The 22,249-nt window shown below is 44.8% G+C and overlaps 1 protein-coding gene across 1 annotated transcript in view; it reads right to left on the bottom strand.

Annotated features, from left to right (window-relative positions):
- The window catches only part of LOC142888017 (uncharacterized), a 58,883-nt gene that overhangs the window by 1,229 nt on the left and 35,405 nt on the right, over positions 1-22,249 (bottom strand). The window contains exons 22-60 of the mRNA XM_076026023.1: positions 21,936-21,980; positions 20,830-20,883; positions 20,541-20,585; positions 20,312-20,365; positions 19,983-20,036; positions 19,775-19,828; positions 18,389-18,442; positions 16,781-16,834; positions 16,064-16,108; positions 15,551-15,595; positions 15,037-15,090; positions 14,356-14,409; positions 14,210-14,263; positions 13,170-13,223; positions 12,932-12,985; positions 11,208-11,315; positions 11,049-11,102; positions 10,747-10,854; positions 10,609-10,662; positions 9,444-9,497; positions 8,437-8,493; positions 8,294-8,347; positions 8,130-8,183; positions 7,974-8,027; positions 7,823-7,876; positions 7,633-7,740; positions 7,436-7,543; positions 6,535-6,642; positions 6,392-6,445; positions 5,363-5,425; positions 5,143-5,196; positions 4,970-5,005; positions 4,403-4,420; positions 4,170-4,205; positions 3,220-3,246; positions 3,047-3,112; positions 2,502-2,661; positions 2,262-2,371; positions 997-1,215 (exon numbers count right to left, since the gene is read on the bottom strand). Of these exons, the coding sequence (XP_075882138.1) occupies positions 997-1,215; positions 2,262-2,371; positions 2,502-2,661; positions 3,047-3,112; positions 3,220-3,246; positions 4,170-4,205; positions 4,403-4,420; positions 4,970-5,005; positions 5,143-5,196; positions 5,363-5,425; positions 6,392-6,445; positions 6,535-6,642; positions 7,436-7,543; positions 7,633-7,740; positions 7,823-7,876; positions 7,974-8,027; positions 8,130-8,183; positions 8,294-8,347; positions 8,437-8,493; positions 9,444-9,497; positions 10,609-10,662; positions 10,747-10,854; positions 11,049-11,102; positions 11,208-11,315; positions 12,932-12,985; positions 13,170-13,223; positions 14,210-14,263; positions 14,356-14,409; positions 15,037-15,090; positions 15,551-15,595; positions 16,064-16,108; positions 16,781-16,834; positions 18,389-18,442; positions 19,775-19,828; positions 19,983-20,036; positions 20,312-20,365; positions 20,541-20,585; positions 20,830-20,883; positions 21,936-21,980 (2,592 nt within the window). The remainder of the gene's footprint in view (positions 1-996; positions 1,216-2,261; positions 2,372-2,501; positions 2,662-3,046; positions 3,113-3,219; positions 3,247-4,169; positions 4,206-4,402; positions 4,421-4,969; positions 5,006-5,142; positions 5,197-5,362; positions 5,426-6,391; positions 6,446-6,534; positions 6,643-7,435; positions 7,544-7,632; positions 7,741-7,822; positions 7,877-7,973; positions 8,028-8,129; positions 8,184-8,293; positions 8,348-8,436; positions 8,494-9,443; positions 9,498-10,608; positions 10,663-10,746; positions 10,855-11,048; positions 11,103-11,207; positions 11,316-12,931; positions 12,986-13,169; positions 13,224-14,209; positions 14,264-14,355; positions 14,410-15,036; positions 15,091-15,550; positions 15,596-16,063; positions 16,109-16,780; positions 16,835-18,388; positions 18,443-19,774; positions 19,829-19,982; positions 20,037-20,311; positions 20,366-20,540; positions 20,586-20,829; positions 20,884-21,935; positions 21,981-22,249) is intronic.

The following is a 22,249-nucleotide window of genomic DNA, read 5'->3' as shown; positions in this document are numbered from 1 at the left end:
AACGCACAGAGAAAATACAGTCACACGATGCGATATTGACAAGGTAACTTCTGCCAGGAGACTCAATGTCTAAAACAGGTGGAGAACCTCCTCGTAGAACTCAAACTCCGGGTGTGTTTCTCAAACAGCAAGAGGGTTGTAAAGAAAAATCAAAGACCTAATTAGGGGGGGGGAGATGTGCTGGGAAGCCAAAAAGTCCGGACGGTTCCAAAGAGTGAGTCATTCTTTGACGCCGTGCACTGCAAACGTCTGCCAGGCCCTGCAAAATTGGCTTTATATTTTCCCCTTTGTCAATAGTGCAATAAGAGACTGTGAAACAGCTCCAGTCTGCAACTGGAGGAATCGCAACCCAAGTGCCTCACGAAACAAACTGCTGTGTTACATTCCCTGATGTGCACCAACACTGATGGGATTTTATATATATATATGTACATATATATATATATATATATATGTATATATATATATATATATATATATATTTTTTTTTTTTGGACCGTAAAAACTGAGCGTAAAGACAGCAGCCAGAAATCTTCACCATCAATGGGCTTTTAACCGGTTGACATTTATCCCTTTATAAACTCAGTGCGCACGGTGCTGTAAAGGCCCGGTGATATTCTATTCTGTTTCACAAACGGATAAATGAATCCACCTCAGCTTTGCCTTTCAGTCGGTAAACGTTTGCCGCGAGCCGGTAATAGGACGAGATAAAACGTCCCGTTTCATCAAGCGGCGGGACTTATTTTGCACTGCAGCCCAAATAGGAACTGAAGTTCCATTCCATTTATCCCACTCAAAGTTTATGCACTGACCTCTGGCATCAGTGTGGATACGTCTCACCCCTTTACAAAGACAAACAAAATATTCCACACCCTTAAAAATAAGCGGTTATATAAATAAACGCATAAAAACATTTTTTATCTCTGGACCGCAGACGGCAACATAAAGTTTTACAAAGAGAACTTCTGGCTTGCGGGGGGAAGCGGCGGAACCGACCCAGCAGTCGTCTCTGGCTACCAGCGGCTCCAGCAGGTCTCCAGCCTGGATCTTCTCGCCCGTCCAGGCCCGGAAGCTCACAGCTCTGGAGGTGGGCAGCCGTCCAGGTTCCGCTGCCCACACCGGCGCGTTGAGGCAGTGAATGGTGACGTGCTGCACCGCTTCTGTGCTCAGAAGATGGATGAAGTTCATCTGGATCCGGCCCACGCCCATCTCCAGCTGCACGGCAGTCAAAGAGACGCATTCTGGTTTCCGTCTGTTGCACTGCTTGTTTTTAAAGTTAAATACGTGTCTATTCGACAGTCATATATATATATATATATTTTTTTTTTACAAGTAATCAAAGAGAAAAAAATATAACAACCATTCTTGACAGCAAACAAACTCAAACAGAACTCTTAAAGAATTACGGCTCATGTGCTTTGCACTATTCAGTGGAAACACCTGCAAAACCTGCAGTTCTTTGTCTGAATTTTGAGAAACATTCGCTTTTATTTTGCTAAAAAGTGTCATGGAAACGCAGCTCCCGAGCTACTCCCTGATAATAATTAGTCTTCGATAAGATCTGAAACTTAACGAGTCAAAACTTCATTTTCATCACTCTTGACTCGTGATCGTTGGTGTACGGTGGTCACAGAACTCAATCCTCGCTATTCCTCATCTTGGCAATGTGATCAAATCCAACACGATCAATATGGCTTCAAGTCTGTGACTTAAAAACGCATCTTTCCGACAAACTGTCTGCATTTAAAAAAAAAAAAAAAGTCCTTTAAAACAAACCCTTGTCTGACAACCTCTTAGAAGCCTGGTAGTGAACGGGGGGAGGAATTAATCGCTGTGTGCGACAGAGTCGACTGAGCTGACAAATGTTGTCGTAACATCTCGCAGTGAAACATAACTGGAAATCAGAGTAATGAGCAGGGAGTGGACCAGCGTTGCCTGCCAACTGAGCGAGCCGCACGGGTGCCAACACCGGCAGTTGAGAGGAATTTCAAAAGCAACAATTATTCACAAGAAAAATCAGGGACCTGAGATCCGCAGCCAAACAGCTGCGCACCTTAAAGAAAAACTACATGGGGGCACGCCAAAAAAAAAAGAGAGAGAGAGAGAGAGAGAGAGAGAGAGAGAGAGAGAGAGAGAGAGAGAAGGAACACGTACTCAACACGCACAATTAATTTCAGGTGGATCCAATCACAGCATGATCAAAAAGTCTTTCTGGAGGAGCGAGACAATCAGCAGCGAAAAGAGAAGAAAAGTCTCCGCACCTTCGATGCTACGGCGGGTTTCAGGCAGGTCTGACCACCGGCAGTGAAGTTGCACGTCACCTGGATGGTGTCGGCAGCGCAGCCGAGGTTGGGGTCGATCCAGAAGGTACCTGAGAGCAGCGAAGGAGGAGAAGGAGGAGGAGGAGGAGGTGGGAGAGAGAAGAAAAGAGTGCGGCTGACGCAGAAGTTCTGAGTTTGTGTGCGGAGGAGATCGCCGAGGCGCTGAAGGGAACTCCTCACCGTCGTTCATCCTTTGCTCGCAGTTGTAAAGGTCCCGGCAGATCCGTGCGGGGTTGTCTCGGTTCCCCAGCGGGTTCTTCAGACTCTGGATCAACGTGCTGAGGCGCTGCAGGGTCCTGAAGATGCCGGAGCCCTGATCCAGGAAGGGCCAGTCCACGTTCTGCCAATGGACACAAATCCACGGTGGTTTTCCTTTTCCTTCTGATTTAATACCGAGCCGAGGTGGTTGACTGTGCTGAGAGCCTCGACCGCAACTCAAAGTAGAGCTCAAGGTTCTAAAAAGTCGTCCTTGGTATCTCAGTGACTGCCGCTCCGCAGGATCGAGCGTCCTTGTGCTACTACAGCAGTGAGGCGGTCGCGGCTATTGATGCGACTGACAGCTGGCAATTGAAATCATAACAAAAATTAGAAAGAAACTGAAAGTCCTTGCAACCACAATGAAATGCTTTCAATGGCTGTGTGTGTGTGTGTTGAAGAGGTTGATTAATTGCTCTCTTAATGTTGCCAAACGGTGACTAATGATCCTTTGCGTCACGCGGCGTCACCTCTGGTCTCAGCGCCGCGTGCGATTCCATGATGACTCGAAAGGTGGCGCCAAGAGCCTCGTTTGTCTACCAGGAAGACAACAAACAACAACACAAGATTTTGTTGATTCATTTTTCTTACTGTGCATGCAATGCTACCGTCCTGAAGCAACAATGAGGACAAGGATACTTACAAGTGACGTGGTGGAGGCAGGAAGACCCTGTGCAGGAGGAGAAGAACGCACATTCAGACTTTGCTTTTCTGGTTCGCTGTGTCGGCAAAGTTGTTTTGTTTTTTTTTGTTTTTTTAAATGGTTCAGATTAGTTGGCAAAGCAGTAAAATGTTTTTTTTTTGTTTTTTTTTAATTATTAAATGATACCTTGCTGAAAAGAGATGTTGCTGCTCGATGTAGAAGCGAAACTACATTTTAAAAATGATACCGGCCATTTCTTTCTGTTTTGTGGTTATTTTTTTCTTTAATACACAAAGTCTTGGTCTCGAACTCCAGCTGTCTTGGTCTGGTCTCGGTCTCTATACTCGCTGGTCTTGATAATGTCTTGGTCTGGGCTGGTGGGGCCTTGACACTACCTCACCCAACGCGGGGGAACCGAGGCGCACGTGCAAAGGAAAAGGGGGTGTGGCAGATGCAAACACGGCGGTGCCGTCAGCCAACAGTAATTTGAATTGAGGCAAAGTGGAACACACACGCACGCAAACACCCCCTTTTTTTTTTTAAGCGTGGGGTGACGCACTTCAGCTGAGACTGCTTTCCTGCTGGCGAAGCGGCGCAGCAATCTGACACAGCAGCTGGAGCAGGAGGCGGCGATAATGTGCCTGCTTTCCGCTATTTATCCTAATATCAAACCACTGAACCATTTTAATAGCGTTTCAGACAATTAAACCCCTCTGGCTGACACCGTCACTCCACCGGTCGTGTATTTTCTTTTAGGCGAGTCATGCAGCTTAATCACATTCTAATAGATTTATGCTTGTTCCAATTTATCAGTAATGCTTATATAATATTTTTATTTGGTGAATACTCGGTCATGAGTCATTCCCGTTCGCAATTCCAGATTAGCTCTGACAGCGGGGTTTTTTTTTTTCTTTTTTTCTATCGCACGCAAAATTAATTTATGAACTTACGGGTGGTCCGGGTGGCCCGCGAGGTCCCGAAGATCCCTAAGAAGGAGAAGAAGAAGAAGAAGAAGAAGAAGAAGTAGGGGGGGAAAAAACAAAGTGCATTAGCCTTCAAATTATTTAGAGCTGGCCTTTAATAGATGATGATAATGTAGTTCATTCATTTCCTCCAGTGGTGAGCAGGTCACAGCCATGTGCAGGGAATAACGATTAAGCAGCACCGCTGAGTTATTACTCACCCTTGGTCCTCGCAGCCCCTGTCGGATATGAAAGAGAAATAAATCAATGCTTCAGAGTGGACAATGGCACAATAGGAGTTTAAAGTCAAACCGTCGGGCTATTACTCATGCGCCGAGGTGAACGGGTCGAAGGGGCTTTGGGAATCTGTAAACTCGACCGATGCGTCCCTTTGTCAGCACTACATGCAAAAATCATGACGGTACACATAAAATATTCATCCCACGAGGGGGAAAAACGAAAAAAAAAAAACTGAAAAAACTAAAGTGACAGATATTGCTGCCGTTCTTAAGAAAGCTTGACACGAGCACGCGGCCGACGTTCATCAGTCTGTACGGTGAAACCCGCAAGCGCCCTGGCAACAGACGGCGGAGCAGCAACAGGAAGTGGGAAAAAAAAAACCCCGCTGGGGGCGGAGAGAAGGAGGCCGAGCGCGAGGGGCCGAGTGCCGCGTCTCCGTGCCGAGCAGCGGCAGAGGCGGCCGCCCGGTGCTCACAGCACGGACGGAGAGAGAGAGAGAGAGGGAGAGAGAGAGAGAGAGAGAGAGGATTCGTCAAAAGGCTACGCACCGTCTCCCCTCGACTTCCTTTGCCACCCTGGGGTCCCTGGTGGAGAGAAAGAGAGGGAGAGGGAGAGGGAGAGAGAGAGGAGACAAGAGGATGGCTCCATCACTGGCGGGAAGCAGAGAGAGGTCAGAGACGTAGAGCTCTGGCAAGACGGGATGAGACAAGACGGTACGTACTGGATGGCCGCCGGGGCCGACGATGCCGACGGGGCCCAGCGCTCCCTCCAGACCCTGGGGGGGGGGGGAAGGCATGCCACTGACTGAGGAGACACCGGGAGACTACGCCAAGGCACATTTTTCGCGGTAAGGGGCGCGCGCTTTTGACGGTTGGACACGGCGCCGCCGGGGGGGGAACGCGGCAGTCGTGCGACTGAGGCCCCGTTCATCTCTTACTTACCATCAGGCCGCGGGGCCCTTTTGGTCCCAGTGTCCCTGCAGGCCCAATGTCCCCCGGAGGGCCCTGAACAGACACAGACAAACGCTCATCAAGACCGGGGAGGCTATTCTTTTTTTTTTTTTTTGCCAATTACATTCATACGAGACATAATATTAAATTGATAACTTTTTTTTTTTTTCAATTTCAATTGTTTCATTTTTCAGTAAGACGGTGTACAGCGTACAGCAGCCCATTTTTGCAGGGATGTGACTGTATCCAGTTTCATGCAGGGGTTTGGTTTACATTGGTGGTAGCCCCCCCCCCAGCCAGTTGTTATAGACACAGTACTTTTTAAAAGGAGCTGTCAACAGCAACAGCAACAGTAATAACACGGTCATATTACAATACAGCACAATAGCAATACACCATCATCAGAATAAGGGGGGAAAGGGAAAGAGAGAATGGAAGAGGCAGGCAAACAAATAAGGCATAAAAACATCAGTATAAACATACGTGGACTACAGTTTTTACTGACTGACTTTAATGTCACAGGTTTCATATCCCTTAATTCGGCATTGTCTTTTAATGATAATGTTACTCTTATTGTACTGACTCTTTTAGCTGCTTCACCTTAAATGAATAAACAAAGCGGAACACTTGGCCACGAGGCCTCCTGTTCAAACACAAAATGAAAGAAACATTCAGAAGGAATCTCAGGGTTTTACATTGACACGGAGCCTTACATAAAACCACTGGTTCCCCAGCTGGAAATAATCTATAGTGCAGCAGAGCTCGTGAAGAAAGAAGCTTTGCGCTGGTGCAAACGCCACTCCGGGCATGCTACGGAGATAAAACTGTCCGTGCCACTTTTCTTCAAGACACGTTACCCGTGTTGTTACCCCGCCGCTGGAGAATTTGCAGGATCGCAGCCTCTTTGATACAAGCAAAAGCTGAGTTTAACTGTCGCTGAATTTAGGCCAGGTAACATAAAAAAAAATAATCTTGGTAACATTTTGTTTGCATTAAACGAAGCGTGAATAGAGAGAGCACCTTTGGTCCAAACAGACCCGACAACCCCGGGAAGCCCGGTTCCCCTGGATCCCCCTAACGAAAAGACAGATGTTAGGGTATTACAACTTCAGTGAATCAAGTAACAAAGATTTTCAGTTGTTTGGCGGTTGATTGATGTTTACTGGTTGTCCTCTAGGTCCAAGGTCTCCTTGTTTTCCTGGCATCCCCATTCCGCCAGTAAAGCCTTTTCTTCCTGAAGCTCCGGTTTGGCCTGGGAGACCTCGTTCACCCTGGGGAGCGGATATACAGAAAGTCCTCTCACTCTCCTCCAATCGATTCTGGCATTCAGACAATGGAGGCCAATAGCCGATGGACTGGCCTCTCTATCTTTACACCGCCGCTGCTGTTTATCCAACAGTGATGGGCCAGGCCTTTGTTTACCATTTAAACAGGTCTAAAATGCTTAATGCTGCAGGATACAGTGAAAACCCCGCTGATATGTGGTGGGTAAGTGCCCATTGGTCTGACCTCCCATTAGTCCAACAAATTGCCCATTGGACCGCTAACCCTAACCCTAACCCCAACCCCAACTCCTGACCCTAATTCCAGCCCTAACCCCTAACCCTAGGGATCAAGTCTGTGGGGTGAAAGGTCAACTTTCTCCTAGAGACATGGGACGACTTGCAGGTTCATCAGGAGCCCACAAGATGCGCCAACATCAAATTTGGGGCTTCTAGCACATGAGGAACCCCTGAAACCCTAACCCTAACCCAGACCAAATGCCATGCTCCCACTTGGTGTACACAAGTTTGAATATCATTGGCACAGTTGGCCCAGATTGTGCACCAGTTTGTTTTGTGATGGCGTTTTTCAAATCACCTCTTTGCGTCTACCTTATCACATCTTCTCAACACCTCATTTCGAAAGCTTCATGTACTTTAGCCAGCTAGCGGATGCTAACATTAGCTAGCGAGCTAATGCCATTTGGCCAACAAGTAGCAAGTAGAACTGTGCAATTTTGGACAGCTAAATAAAAGGTTTCAAGCTTAAAATAATTAGTTTCTTTCTGTCCATTGCACTCACTTTTGGTCCAAAGGATCCTTGACTTCCAGGAAGCCCTATCTCACCAGGTTTTCCCAAATATCCAGGTGTACCAGGTAGGCCCACAAGTCCATCCTCTCCTTGTTCCCCCTAAACATAATTGTTTGTTAGTGAAGAATCATCCCATTTATTTCCACTCAGTGATAAAGTACTGCTGAGACTGTCTTCACAATGTTTACCTTGATTCCTTTGATTCCGTTGATACCATACACTCCATCCACGCCTGGTAGGCCCTCAAGTCCTTCCCTGCCCACAACTCCCCTGAGACCCGGAGGACCCCGTGGGCCCTTTGCAATGACAAGGCCAGTTAACAATGTTTCCTTGGGAGCCAGCATCAATGAGAAAATGTACTAAAAGTATCCAACTCACTGGTGGCCCTTCATTACCAGATGTACCTCTTGACCCTGATTTTCCTTTTTGACCCTGAAGCACAAAAAGCTCATGTTCAGCAGTTCTAGCATCCAGAATCCAGTTTAAAAATAACGCAGAACAATCATATTGCGGTTATTTATGCCCTTACTTGATCACCTTTGGCTCCTTTTACACCTGGTTGTCCTGTTGGACCAGGATGTCCCTAAAAGGTTAACCATGGCTTTATTTGAATCCCATTCACTCATTTTTGGACCATCATACAGAATGCGTAGATTGCATTTTAACACATTTATTAAATACTTACAGGAAGCCCTGTGGCACCAGTAGCACCTCTCTTTCCATCAACACCTGTTTGTCCCTAAAGACAACAATGTCTACAGTTCAATGAACAAAAAACAAAAAAAAAAATACTCAAACCCTTAAATGACATAAAAACAACAAGTGTACAAGTCATTTTGTTTAACTTACAGTGTACCCAGGGTCGCCGGGCTCTCCTCTTTCTCCCTGGTCTCCAGAAGGACCCTTGGTTGATATTGATACAAATTAGTTAAATGACCACGTTCACTGCTAACAAACAACGAGGAGAAATGGGAACAACAAATGTTACACACTCTGTCGCCTCGGGGGCCTGCGGGACCTTTTGCCTGGCTGTCGTCTCCCTGTTCACCCTATGCGAGCAATATAGTTGCAGAGCAGAGGGGGGAAAAAACAAACATCAATGGATTTTTTTTTTCTATAAACTTAATAGCCCATTCAAAAATCAATGTGTGTTTTGTTTAGTAGAGTTTAACAGTGGAAACATGGTTACTCTTTTTTATATAAATAGAAAATCACTGCCTGCACGACTACCTTTAATGATTCCATGTCACATAAAATGGTCATTTCACATTTATCAAATCAAAAGTAAAATTAGGAACTTAAAAGTAATTTAGCCAAAGCAAACTGACGTCAATGTGAACCATCAGAATTAAATTACAGCATTAATTCCTTGAATGTCACTGTGATACAGATTTTTCCCAAGCTAATGCCACACAGTTACCTGGCTCATTTAAAGCCCAACTGACCGTGATAGGTTTCGCAACAACCCGTGTGACACCGTGACACGGGCTGAATCAGAGTGAAGGAACACAGGAATTATTTTATGAATGTTGGCAAAGAGAGGATAGCGGCTACCCGCAGCCAGATGGCTCCTGTCCAATGACCAAAATAAAAAATGCAAATTAGAATCTCACTAAATTGTGATGCAGAGTGTGTCACAATAAAAACAAATTATGGCGCTAATAACCCCAAAATGAGGAGCAGAGGAGTCCAGGTGCTTGGCTAATTATGTGCATTTGACAGCAGCCTTAATTGGATGTGTCCTCCGTCGTATCATTGATCAAATCTGGGGAGAGTGTTGGAATCCTGCGCAGGACAGGGTAAACAGAGCGGGCACTAATAAGGGACATCACTGAAGTTCCAGTGCATCAGAAGACTGACCGTGCACTCGCACACAAAATGTGCTACATGGCAGTTTTGCGTTGTTAAGTAATGCGACGGTTGCAGTCACCCATGGCCCATTAGATGCAATCAAAGTGCAGACGGCAATTAGGCATAGCAATTAAGTGGGGCAATGTACCTTTTCACCTTTTGGTCCCGGAGGTCCTCGGGGGCCCTGGAGTCCCGTGTGACCCTACGACATGAAAAGAAAAGAAAAAATGGAAAGTCTTGCCCATTTCACAACTGCAGCTGCCAAAGCTTCACTGCAATTTGCTGGGTGAAATATTGTGCTTTTATCTCAGAAGGACAGGTGAGTGGAGGGGGAGGTGGAGGTAAACGGAGAAGAAGTGAGAACTGAGGGTGAACAGTGTTCATGGGTTTCAGCTGTATTTTCTAGGCCCTGTTTAGTGCACGATCTATTACTTGTTATCTTTGAAGACTTCTAAAGAAAAGGGTAAAAGGTACAAAGCTTCTTAAATATCCAAACTGTTAACCTGACAAACACAGTATGTTTCTTGGTCGGTATGGTCGGTTGAAAGAGGTTTACAGCTGTAACCAGACGTTGTCTGTTACTGTAGCAGCCTCCCACCGCACCCCACCCCTCAAAAGGAAAGTGTTTTGGTGTTTACTTTCTGCCCCCTAGTGGCTGTGGCTAAAATAAAACTATTTTACATCTATTCTCGATGCAGTTTTTATTATTATTTTATTTTGTTACTATTTATCAAGAGTTTCTTTCACTGAATTAAAAAAATGAAAATTAATTGGATTAATATAAATGAGTAATTGCAGTCCCTCCACACAACTGAAATCAACCACTACATGCTACAACTACATACTGGGTTGCTGACACCAGAATGCAAGAAAATATGTCTTGTATTATGATGAAATGATGAAAACTGAAGTTAATGATTTTCAACATGTCATTTAGAAGTATAAACATCGTATCTACTGGTATACAGTGAAGTACATAGATTACATCATCACATTATCAGTGCTGTAATCAGCCTGAGAAGCTCACGAGCTGCCAGGTCTGACAGGACTGGGGTCTGCCCTGACTAGCTATGTTAGCATTAGCAATTACTCCATCCAGTTATGTGTTCAAGACAATTTTTTTTCCTCCTGATTACAAATTGGTATGTGTGGTCATTGCACTGGCGTGAAAACCAGGAGAATAGAATAGTAAGGCAAGAGTAAGTGCGACACCTACTGACTGGGAGGTGTTAATGTTCTTCATATAACATTTAATTCCAAAAGACCAGAAGTCCTAAGCAGTGTTTCATCATTGCTCATGAGCAGGAGCTTACCTGGTAACCTGAAATGCCAGGATCTCCTGGTTGACCCATTCTCCCTGGAGAACCCTGGGGGAAACCGGTTATATTGAGTCCGCATCCGCTGACACCAGCGCGGAGCAGAGTTGTTCATGGTGTAGGTGGATGTCTTACCACTGGCCCCATGGTCCCTCGTGTCCCCTTGGGTCCGACAAAGCCGATCACTCCGTGTTCTCCAATTTGCCCAGGCTCACCCAGGTGCCCTTGTTGACCCTTAATCCCCTGGAGAAAAGACATCAATGAGCAGGTATTCAGTGAGCGTACAACACCGTCTCAGCATCGAATCCACCAGGTATGACATCGCGTACGCAGGTATTACAGTTGGCAACTAAAGTCCATTCCAAAATACAAGAGTGAAAACTGCCAGATATTCAAAATGAGCTATGTTACAACCAGAATCGAGTGAACCGTCATACCTTTGCTCCTGGTTTTCCTCTTTCTCCAATTTTGCCAGGTTTACCCTCCTGACCCTGGTGGAGGAAAAAAAAAAATCCAACAGGGTTGTAAATGGAGACAAAGAGCTGCCTGATTGTGGAAAGTGAATTAAATTTGGAGCTGTGTGCTGAGGTACTCACCCTAACACCTATCAGTCCAGGGTGCCCAGGAGGTCCCTCCTCTCCGTTTAGACCAATTTCACCTCTGTCTCCTTCAGCACCCTCTGGACCCATTTCGCCGTTTTCCCCCTGAGAATGGACACAGCCTACTGGGTAATTGGTGGCACCTCGGGCAAATCTCAAATGTATCAAATATGATTTGGATGCGGAATTAGTAAACATTACAATGCAGTGTTAAAATGGATATTTAAATACTTGACAAAATGACTGGATGGAATGCCCCAGAGAGAAGCTTTGTCTTGTCTGGGCAAGGTCACTCAACACTTATTACTGTGGCTGACTTGCTGCTTATGAGCACACTGCACACTAGAAAAGGACATAGTCCATTGTAATAAATGAAGCCCTATTTGACCTTAACTTGTAAACGACCCCAAATCTATGAAGACAGATCTTTGTATCTCGCGTCCTGTTTAGTTTTACTCCCATTTGGTTACATTATTTCAAAAACGTTACGCTATCAGTGTTTTCTCAGTCCCATCTGTGAACTGTGCAACAGAGAAAAGAAAAGTCTGTCCTCGCTTATTTTATTTTTATTTATTTTTTTGCTTGCTTCATTTTTCAGTGTTTTTCAAAACCGACCCTTTGTGATGTCACAGAGTGCACTGATATCCCTCCCAGGTTAGTGACAACACCCCCAGCCTGTTGTTTGCTCAACTCTCTGAGACCACCTGCCCTTTGTCCCCTTACAAACATGTGATGCCAGACAGCACCAACCAGAAAGCTAAAACCCACTGTTTTTTGTGGAAGGCTGTGAACAAAGGGCTAAATATGGTCTTTTGGAGATCTGTATTTTTTTATTAGTCTCTTTAGTACTGAAGTCTGAGATAAAAAAAAAAAAGAAATAAACAAAGCTCTGAAAATAGTTATAAGAAAGCAACTGTAACCAGAAAAAAACATTACTTCCTAATGCTTCTTGAATAAAACTTCAAGTGATGCCTATTCAGTGTATTATTCATGCTCATCTCTGTTTACTGCGCCTTTGATCTTACAGCACAGGGAAGATCTTTGTAGAAATCAAACACGCTCGCTGTGCCACTGCAGAATTTGTACTGTTCGCCGTTTAGGTCCCAGTTCTTGTATTTTCCTGTGAGTTAACAGCACAAGCTGCAAATCCCCTTTGGCCTGCCAATGTCCGTCCAAGTGCAAACGCCGTTGCCAAGAAGCATTCAGTGTACTTTACCCTCCCCGCTAACACAATATTGAGTGTACAGCTCGCAGACGAACGTGCTCTCCGCTCGCCTCTACTCTAATCTTCAGCGCTCTCCACTCGCAGACTCATGGCGTCGTCCCCGAGTCAAAGGTCATTTGTTTAACCGTATTTCTGTGATAATAATACTCGCCGAATGCCTCCGTGCGGCTTCTGACTGTCGGTTTTTCCCCGACAGTCAGCGCAATGCAGGGGCAAGAAACGGAGAGTGAGCTCCAACAAAAACATTGTTGTTGGAGACTGTTGTTGGACACTCTAAACTGGTGTTTCATTCATGCAGGTCATAAACACAATGCTTAGACAACCGCTGAAAAACTATTTCATTTCTTCATTCAATCAAACAATCTGTTAAAAAAAAAAAAAAAAAAATCTGATTTGTTTTGAAAAAACAAACAAAAAACATTTATTTCCTTTTTAAATGAATGGGACTTTTTTTTTTTTTTTTTTTTTTTTTTTTTTTTTAATTGTAATTACTTGCCTTGACTCCATCAGGGCCACTTCTTCCAGTTTCCCCGCTGATGCCTGGCTCTCCCTAATAGACAAATGGCATAACTGTAATAATCAGTAATTACACAAGGCCCCCAAACAGCGGTTACCACCAGGATTTACGAGGTATTACAAGTTATGAATACTGGAGAGTTTGAGGGTTTCGCTCCAGTTTATCCAGCACTCTTTGATGACTGAAACACATTCATCAGGAAATATTGGACACTCACTCTCTGACCAGTCAAACCTTGCTCCCCCGGGTTGCCGGGCAGCCCACTGGTGCCCTGTCAGGAGATAAAACAGGAAGATGAACCCTTCAGTGATGACAGACAGCCTGTGCCAAGAGCGATTGAGAGTAATAAAGCAATATTTATGCCTGCTCTCAAAAAACAACAGACGTGCAGTTTGAGGATGGAGAAACTAGTTTTGCACGCAGCTACGTTTTAGGAAACAGAGAAATTTATTTTTTTCATTCTCAACATCAGCCAGCATTCAAGAGCTTCCGAAAGTTCTGTTTTACTTTACCCCGAAGTGACGTTCGGAAAACTGCAGCGTTTGATTTCTGACTGGTTGGTTTGGTTCCAACACAAATGCTTGTAGGATTATGATGACTCTGTAGGCAGACCACAACCACAAAATGTGGTCTGTTTTGCGAAACTCAATGACAGATCGCTCAGAAATGATGCACTGCTTAGCGGTCTCGCAAGGTACCATGGAGGAGAGCCACCGCTAATGCTCTTAAATAATCAGCTTAAAGTGCTGAAGCCCAAAACAAAATGATCAGTTAGACAAATATTTTTGTTCTAGTTTTACAAATGATTTGGATGAGTATACAGGGCCAAGGTGTTGAGGAAGCACGTTTGAGTTCATTTCTGTACGAGTTGGATGGCTTCACCAATTAAAAAAAGACATTTCTGTGAAACAACAGCAATCAAAACATGAAAATTAAAGCCTATGCTTGATTAACGATCTAATTTCCCTCTCTTTACTTTCTCCTAAAACAAGCCTCGGATTAGCATTCGGACGCTTTCATGTGTCGCTGCCATTTGTGACATCACAAGGGGCTAAATTTTGAGAACCATCCTCTAGCCAAGGCTCTCAGAAAAGTGAAGCAAGCACGGCGAATGAAAGGACTTTTCTTATTTCTGGGGGACTTTCACTCATTCAGACGCGTTAGATTAATACCATCAGACATCCATTAGGTGAATTCGGTGAATAATATGGGACCTTTAATGTTGAACTAATTTAGCCAGACTGTTTTCTTTGTTACCTTCTCCCCCGGTTCGCCAGGTTCTCCTTTTTCGCCAACCTTTCCCTGCAGGCCCTGCACAAAGAAAATCAGTCCTACCCTTAATTATGCAGTTCAATCATACAAGTCAGCAGGAGCTCTTAGAACATCTGTGTGATCAAACTCGCCCTCAGTCCCATCCACCCCAGTGGCCCGATCATTCCTTGCGGCCCCGCTGGTCCCTGCGGAGACACGTCAGACGGCATCCATCAGAAAAAAAAAAAAAAGGCGGGTAAGAGCACTTTTTAAGTTTCTGACAAACCTTTTGAGAGGTGGACAGCAAAGGAGAGGGAAAACGCAAAAAGGAACACGAGCGAGCAGAAAGTGTGTATGTGTGGAGATAAGTTAATCTGTGGAGGCTAAGAGTCTCGAAAACAGTGCGCCGAGGCGTCAGCGAGGGGCGGACACAGCCTCGCCGCCTCGGAGAGACGGCCGCGTGACAATAAAAGCCGTCTCTCCAGGAAGGACATGGTGTAAATCGAATTGTCTCAGTCGCACCCGCTTCTGAAACTTGAGCAGAATGGGAGCAATAGGATTAGATTGTTCGGGGGATTTGTGGCGAGAATATGGGGAGTTTTTCGAGGGAGGAATGCGTAAAAAGGTGTCCGAGTGGAAATTCGTATGCAGAGGAGGAAGTGAGGTGCCGAGGCCGCTGATAACGAGACGCTTTGGCTTCTGTCCAAATCCCTCTGTGGGGATTCTGTATCTATCAACGTTTGCAAAACTGAACCGGAAGCAGAGAGTTTTTAAAATCAGAGAGGAGCGTCTTCACAATCATCACGTAGATTCCCTCCGCTCGATGCACTCACTGGCTCTCCGGCGATTCCTTTGTCTCCTGGGGGTCCCGAGTGTCCTTGACCGCCCTGAGGACAACAGCAGCCTTTGACAAGCAAGCCCACACCAACAACAGCCGCAGTAAACTTGCCGTTGGAGCGTTGACGTGGCAGACGCTCCTCTGATCTACTACAACCCCAAAATGAATCCATCCATCAATCCATACATTCCCAATACCCACTTATTCCCGAGTTCAGGGTCCCCGGGGTCTGCTGGAGCCCATCCCAGCTGTCATAGAGTCTCCAAATAGAGTCTCCTCACATGCATTATTTTTTGGACTGTGGGTGGAAGCCGCGCAGACACACACAAGGAGAACACATGCAAACTCCACACAGAAAGGTCTCAGGCCCGGAATCCAACCTACGACCTTCTTGCTTCTTGTGAGGCGGCAGCGCTAACCACTGCGCCACCATGACGCCCCAAAATGAATCCACCTGATAAAACCCAGACTGAACGAAGGGAGACCTTCCGTTAGGCTCAATCACTTACTGGAAATCCCTTCGGCCCCGCTTCACCCGGCTCGCCCAGCTTCCCCTGTGGCAAGACGACACAAAGAGGGGAGGAATAAGTTGGGAAGAGTGAGTTTTTAAACGTGGTCGCGCTATGCCAAACGGCAAATGTCTTCTCCTTGACTTACTCAAGTCTGAACAACAAGATTTCAAGTCCAAAAGAAAGAGAAATAACCACAAGACTACTTGAAATATTAATTGGTTTAACGGCACTGTTGTTACGTAAAAGATTAATCACAGGCAGGACAGCTCAATTCCTTCCTCTTTTAAAATACTTGGTGCATTATGCATTAACACAGCAGTAGCTGCATCTTTGGATTCCATGCACACCATTTTCCTGTTGATTCAGCTGCTGTGTATATTTCAGAAACAAAGATAAAAAAAAAAAAAAAATGTCTCCACATCTGCGGGCCTGATACCATCAAGTAGTTCCAGTTTCAAAATACCTCCCCAAGTGCTGTCAGGAAGAAAGAGAACGTCTAATTTCCCTTACCATATACCCAGGGAGGCCCGGTTTTCCTGGTGGACCATCGGGGCCCTGAGAAGAAAATATTCCGCTCAGTTCACTTCTTACTTTCTCAAATCCCCCAGAGTTAAAATGTTCCAGACTGCCAAGCACAGCACCATCAATATTTCAGGAGTCTTTGATTTAGGGTTCTGTTGTTAGATTTCTCGTGAACACAGAGTGTCCTCCAAAGTCTCTTCAGATGTTAAATATAACTATTAATTGCAGTGTGCGGAACCAAGCTGCTTTTAAATCTTCACGATTGGTCTCAGTTTATAATGTAACATAGACACCCAGCGTTTGGTTGACATTTTATTTTGATGTATTACTTACATACTGTACATACTTACTTAGGGCCTGAGATTTGTCTGATGCAGGTGACGTAGTCTCAGCAATGAAGACCCTTATTACAAGGGACTCGTAACAGGTTCCAGTGTAACACCTATTGTCAGGTTTAAATACGAATCCGTTGGGAGCTTCGTATGATTAATTATCCAGACCACCATATTTAGTTTGCCCTTTTTGACTTCACAAAGGGTGTACATTCCCAGAATCGCTAATATTAGCCGGCTCGTTATGAAAGGTGGAGCAATCAAAAGTGGTAAAGTATGGACTTTTCATTGTCAAACTAGACCATCTGCATTGATAGTCTACAGGAAATATTGATGAGAGCTATTTTTCACAAATGACAATAAATACACTCACCTTGGTGGCAGTGGAGCCTTTGTTTCCTACAGGGCCATCAGGACCCCTGGGACCCTGCACAAAAAGCCGTGAGAGCTTTGAAAATGTGTCCTTTACCGGAGCTGAGGCACATTTCATTTGAATCCGTGAATGATGGAAAGGAGGGTGGTGCAGCAAGACAACAATGGGGTCACTGTGGTGACGCCGTGGAAAATGGCCACTAACCCTACAGGCGATTCACCCTCACTGCTCCAATTAAATCACAATACCTGCCGAAGCTTTAAGCTCTTCGCCAGCTGTTCGTCCGAGCACTTTGCGTTTATACAGGATGTGAAGGAAACAATTCTATGACTTTAGGTTACCGGCATTCGCATGAAGCTGGAATTCCATTGTAAACAAAAATGACTGCAGCATTTACGAGAATCCTCACATTTTGCAGAAGAGACAAGAACTGTCACTCTTTTTTTTTTTTTTTCATAAATGGGTTTTCAGATCCACTCAAGCGACCAAAACGGCCTGACGCTCAACCCTCCGTTTTCCCCTACATTACTTTAAGTGCCCCAATTTGGGGTCTTTTAACAGGAAAACGCTTTGATATGGATAAAGTGATGAAATGACTTTTTTATGCAAGACTCAAGAAAGGCTTCACTTAAAATTGACTTTGCGTTCAATAGATTTACTTGAATTCAACTGAATAAAAGGGTAGCCCGATGATTAAGTCAGTTAAAGGAAAAAGAACTACACGAGAGCAATAAAGAGCAAAAAGTGAGCCTCTTATTTGGATCTCATTGCAGCTCACTTTTGCAAAACAAAGGCTGTTACTCAGGAATGCACACACACTTAGTCTGATATGCTAAATGGCAGGCCAGAAGCGACGCTGTGTTATTTAACTAGGGTTATGATTACACTGTTTAGAAGATCGCACAGCAACACGTTTTCACTAAACTACTTTCTTTTACTTCATTGCTATCCCCTGTTCTTCCAAACTAAAAAGTGAATCCGCGAGAAGCCTTTTTTTTTTTTTTCACCAATCATATTTGACCAGAAAATCTCACATGTGCGTAATCGTGATTACAGGGGAGCTCCATAACACCAATCTCCAGAATCAAAAGCCTCCAAATACCAGTTTTGTTTTTTTTTCCCTACTAGCTCCAATATTCAATACAGTTTGAAGATATAACAATGAAACTAAAAGCTATTTTCAAAAATCTTTGGTTACAGTTTAAAAAAAAAAAAAAGGCAGGAAATCAAGACGACCCTCCGGCCGTTCAAATTGAAAATAGGGTTACTGCGCTTTGAGACTGTAGCATAAGCCTGTAACACCCTGGCAGTCTATCGAGATGAGAGGGTGCAAAATCTACCACATAATCAATCAGCACTATAAGTGCCGGGGTTAAAGATATTTTCAAATTAATGGTGGAAATGGTTTGCCTTTTTTTTGCAGAGCTCAGCTGAGCTTTGGCTAGTCGGCTGTCCAAGGCAAATATCACAACAATCCATCAAGCCTCGTTGATCCATTCAGTCCTGGCGCTAATAATTGGGCCAATCACCACATTGACATTCCGTCGCGGAAAACAACCTGCAATTCATCATGATAAACTGGAATTTTTATTCGGAAAATCTCCTTACTCTCTGGCCTTTTGGTCCCCTGACGCCAGTGGATCCTCGCTGGCCAAGAGGTCCCTGAGGACACAGAGTAAAGCAGTTTACTCAAGAAAATTACAGAAAGGCAGTTAGTTGTGGGGTGCAGGTGAGTCAGTTACCAAAAATCTTGTTTATGGATCCTAATTTCACTTCTGCTAGCTGCGTGCTGATTATGTGACCAACATATTGAGTGATGCCACTGTCAGACAATGGAGTCGTAGGAGGCTGTTTATCAAAATTAAAAGGCGGCGGTGCAAATTTTTCGGTTATGCTTGGACTGTGCTGTTTCAGAAAAAGAGGGCAGATGAAGACGTGGATAGAAAATAAGTTCAAGGTCAATATCACTCAGGGGAAAATGTGGAGAGAAAAAGACATTCAGCAATATGTTTCTTAAATACTTATTTTTATCGTCTGCATTTTCTTGTGTTTTAACCTATTAACCCTTTAGGCGCCATGGTCGCAAAATTGCGACAAGCGTCATTGCTGAATTAAACAGGCCATAGCGGCAAATATGGTGCTGAAAGTAGTTACTACTTTACACCAGGAGATGGCAGAAACCTGTGGCTTCAATCTGAGAAGCATTTGTGGGGGTGTTTATATTCAGATTTCGGAGTATAAATAAGAGAGAAAGCCACAGTCGAGGAGACGAGGAAGTGGTTGTAGTGGGAGCGGAGAGAGAGAGAGAGAAAGACAGCGAATTTTACCGAGAATACATCGCCGAGAGGTTTGTTCGTTGACGAAGTACTTCGTCAAGTAGTGTTTGACTCAGATAACGAAGAGGAATATTCGCACTCTGACGATGATGTTCAGTCGTCCAGTGAGAGCGAGCCTGCCGGTTCGTCTTTACGCAGCGGAGTAATCGACGAATGAGGATGAGGGGGCGTGGTGGTTGGGGAAGCAGGAGCGCTCAAAACACCGCTATTGGTGACGGAGGGCGCGGGGAATTAGTGATCAACGTGGTAGAAGCTGTGGGAGGAAACGCCCAGCCAGTGCCGGTGGAGGCAGCAGGGATGTTCGCGGTCACCCTGTAAATTACAGTGATGATGATGGCTGGGGTCTGTTTGAGATATGTGGAAAATTATCAAAAGTGGATAAAACATTTTGATGAGCCTGTGGGGTATTGTGGAGACAGGGATCTGACATACAGACCCCTGACATCGGACATAATACAAAAACAAACTCCTTTTACATAGTTTGGGTCATACTGAAGATTTTTCTCGATTACAGTATGGCTTTATCTCTAACCAATTTCAAGTCGCAGCCATTTGAAATCTTGATATCAAAATTGAATATTTTCTTGAAAAAATTCTGGCGCTTAAAGGGTTAAAACAGTGACAGTGGCGTTAAGAGTGTAGGTAACAGTGGACATACTGGGATTCCTTGTGGTCCGGGTTCCCCCGTTGCTCCCGGTAGCCCATCATGACCCTGATGCAAAGAATATTACACAAGTCGATATCTTTATGTCCAGATGAACTGTGTGATTCAGCCATTCGCTTCAAACAGATCCCAGCCCATCCCTTGTGAATGTAGCATTAAAAAATATCTGGTACGAGAGGCAGGGTCCAGACTTACTCCTTACCATCGGCCCCATTTCACCTGGCGGTCCGGGAGCACCGGTCTTCCCACGATCCCCCTGGAGAACCACACGCCACCATCAGAAAGGTCCTCCGAAAAATGCCAGTTTCAATCCAAGCTCACATGTCAACAGTTGCGGCTGCGCTAATCACACATTCCCACGTTGTAAACACATAGGAAATAACAAAACCAGGATGTTTAATTTAGGGGGTCGATATTTTGTGTGTGTCCGCAGTCACACATTACATTGACGAACAGCCACAAACAATGTTGAAGAAAATGCACAACAAACTTTAATTTGAGCAAAGTGTGACAAATTGAGACGAGGCAAACCTTTTCTCCAGCGATGCCCGTCAGTCCGATAGACCCGAAGAAACCAGGCAGTCCCTGACGGAGGACAAAAACAAGACAAACAAACAAGTTGTCTTAACCGTCTCCAAATGTTCCTGATCGGTTTGAGTTCGATCTCATTACGGGCTGCACAATTAAGGGACCCCGCTAAAACGGAGAGACTCGGAGCAGCACAGAGGCGCTAGCAGAGGAAAATGAAACGAGCCTTTACCCTCTCACCGAGCTTCCCGACCTCACCACTCGTCCCGGTCTCACCCTGCAGCAAAGCAGACAATTAACATATCACAAACTCATTCGCGCCTTTAGTTTTTTTTTTTTTTTGTCTGCGCGAAATCAGCTGAAAAGTGCTCAGAGACTCGTTCCCCTGTGGTAACAGGGAATTAACATCTCATTTACACAAATTCAGATGCCGCATTATCATAAAAGAGAGCCGGGGGGGGCTGTGTTCAGTTTAAGGATGACAGTGTTTCTGTGGCCTGCGCGTCACTGCTGGGTCTGACCTTGACTCCGTCTTCGCCCGTCATCCCAGGGAATCCCTGCCTCCCAGGTCTACCCTGAACAGAAAGCAAAAGTGACACGGGGAAGTGTGCTGCAGACGCCACTTAAAAAAAAAAAAAACCCCGCAACAAAACAAAACATAATAAAGCAAATGAATTGCACATCTACTGCAAAAGGTTGCAGCCTGGTCCCGCGAGAATCCGTGGCAGAAAACAAACTTGCGACTGATGCCAAAACAAAAAACACCGCCTTTGGGAAACTTAATGATCCATAAAATAAAGAAGCGTTTGCGGCATCAAAGGCTTCTTATTATTTACAGAAGTCATCAGGTCGTTATTACTGTTTGTTTGCCGCAGTCACTGGTGAGTTACGCTTCTGGGAGACGTCAGACCGGAGTCAAGCGCCACAAATATATCGTTCCGCTGGAAAAGTCTTTGTCACTGTGTAAAGCGCGAATGACTCCAAACAAACACTGCGGTGGTTTTCATCAACTTTTGTTTATACTGCAGTGCTGCAGTTCAAAGCCGTCCTGTTTGTCAATTTAAAAATGCAGGTCCGGCTCGCAGGGCCTTTTAGAGATCTATTTATAGACGCTAATGACTGGGAGTGTCGATCCTCGTCCACCGTCGATGTGTTAAAATAATGTAAAGCCATAAGGGGGTTCCTTGTCATTTAGCATGCTTTAGTGCAATTTTCCAATTATATCCAGACTTACAGCCAGATGTACTTTTCTCTGTATTGAACTGAACTGACTGGTGCAACTACTCACCTTCATACACTTACATGCAGCTTTTCTGTTTGTGTTTGCTTGCAATTTACTTGCCATAAAGGAACATAGTAATTTTCAGAGCAATCTTCTGACTTGAGTACACAATGAGGTCTTTCAAAAACAAATTGGAGGCCAAATGACTGACTGGTCCTAATGGGTTGTGATTTATTCCTCAGGGGGTAAAATTGTACAGAAAACGGCGTTGGCAAAAAGTTTGTGTTGTGATGTTGTGCAAGAGAGGCGTGCTGCAGTGTGTACGGATCGTTAAAAGATATTTCTGGTGTTGCACTTCCCACCTGCTCGGTAAGAACAGGATGTTTCATGTGAGGGAGCACTCACCTCCGGTCCAGCAGGTCCAGCAAGCCCAAGTGGACCCACATCACCCTGAAAAAAGAAGAGTGGTGACAAGCTTGGCAAAGCTCTCTACAATGATATAAGCTTTAAAATGCATCATTGTGTGATCATATTGTTCTATGATTACACAATGACGCATTTTGAGGGTGAAGTAAAACAGTGGTTGTGACACATTTAACTATAAACATGGATGAAATGCCAAAACTTTGGCAATATAAGGCTAAATGAGTAACTTTCCAATCATGATCTACAGTATGAAGCAGCATTGTGAAGCAGCTGGACTGTGATTCTGTTGCAGG

Source organism: Nelusetta ayraudi, unplaced genomic scaffold, assembly GCF_046127955.1.
Source record: "Nelusetta ayraudi isolate G7.1 ecotype Tasmania unplaced genomic scaffold, CSIRO-AGI_Nayr_v1 ptg000018l, whole genome shotgun sequence".
NCBI lineage: Eukaryota > Metazoa > Chordata > Actinopteri > Tetraodontiformes > Monacanthidae > Nelusetta > Nelusetta ayraudi.
This window is presented reverse-complemented; position numbering and strand designations above follow the sequence as displayed.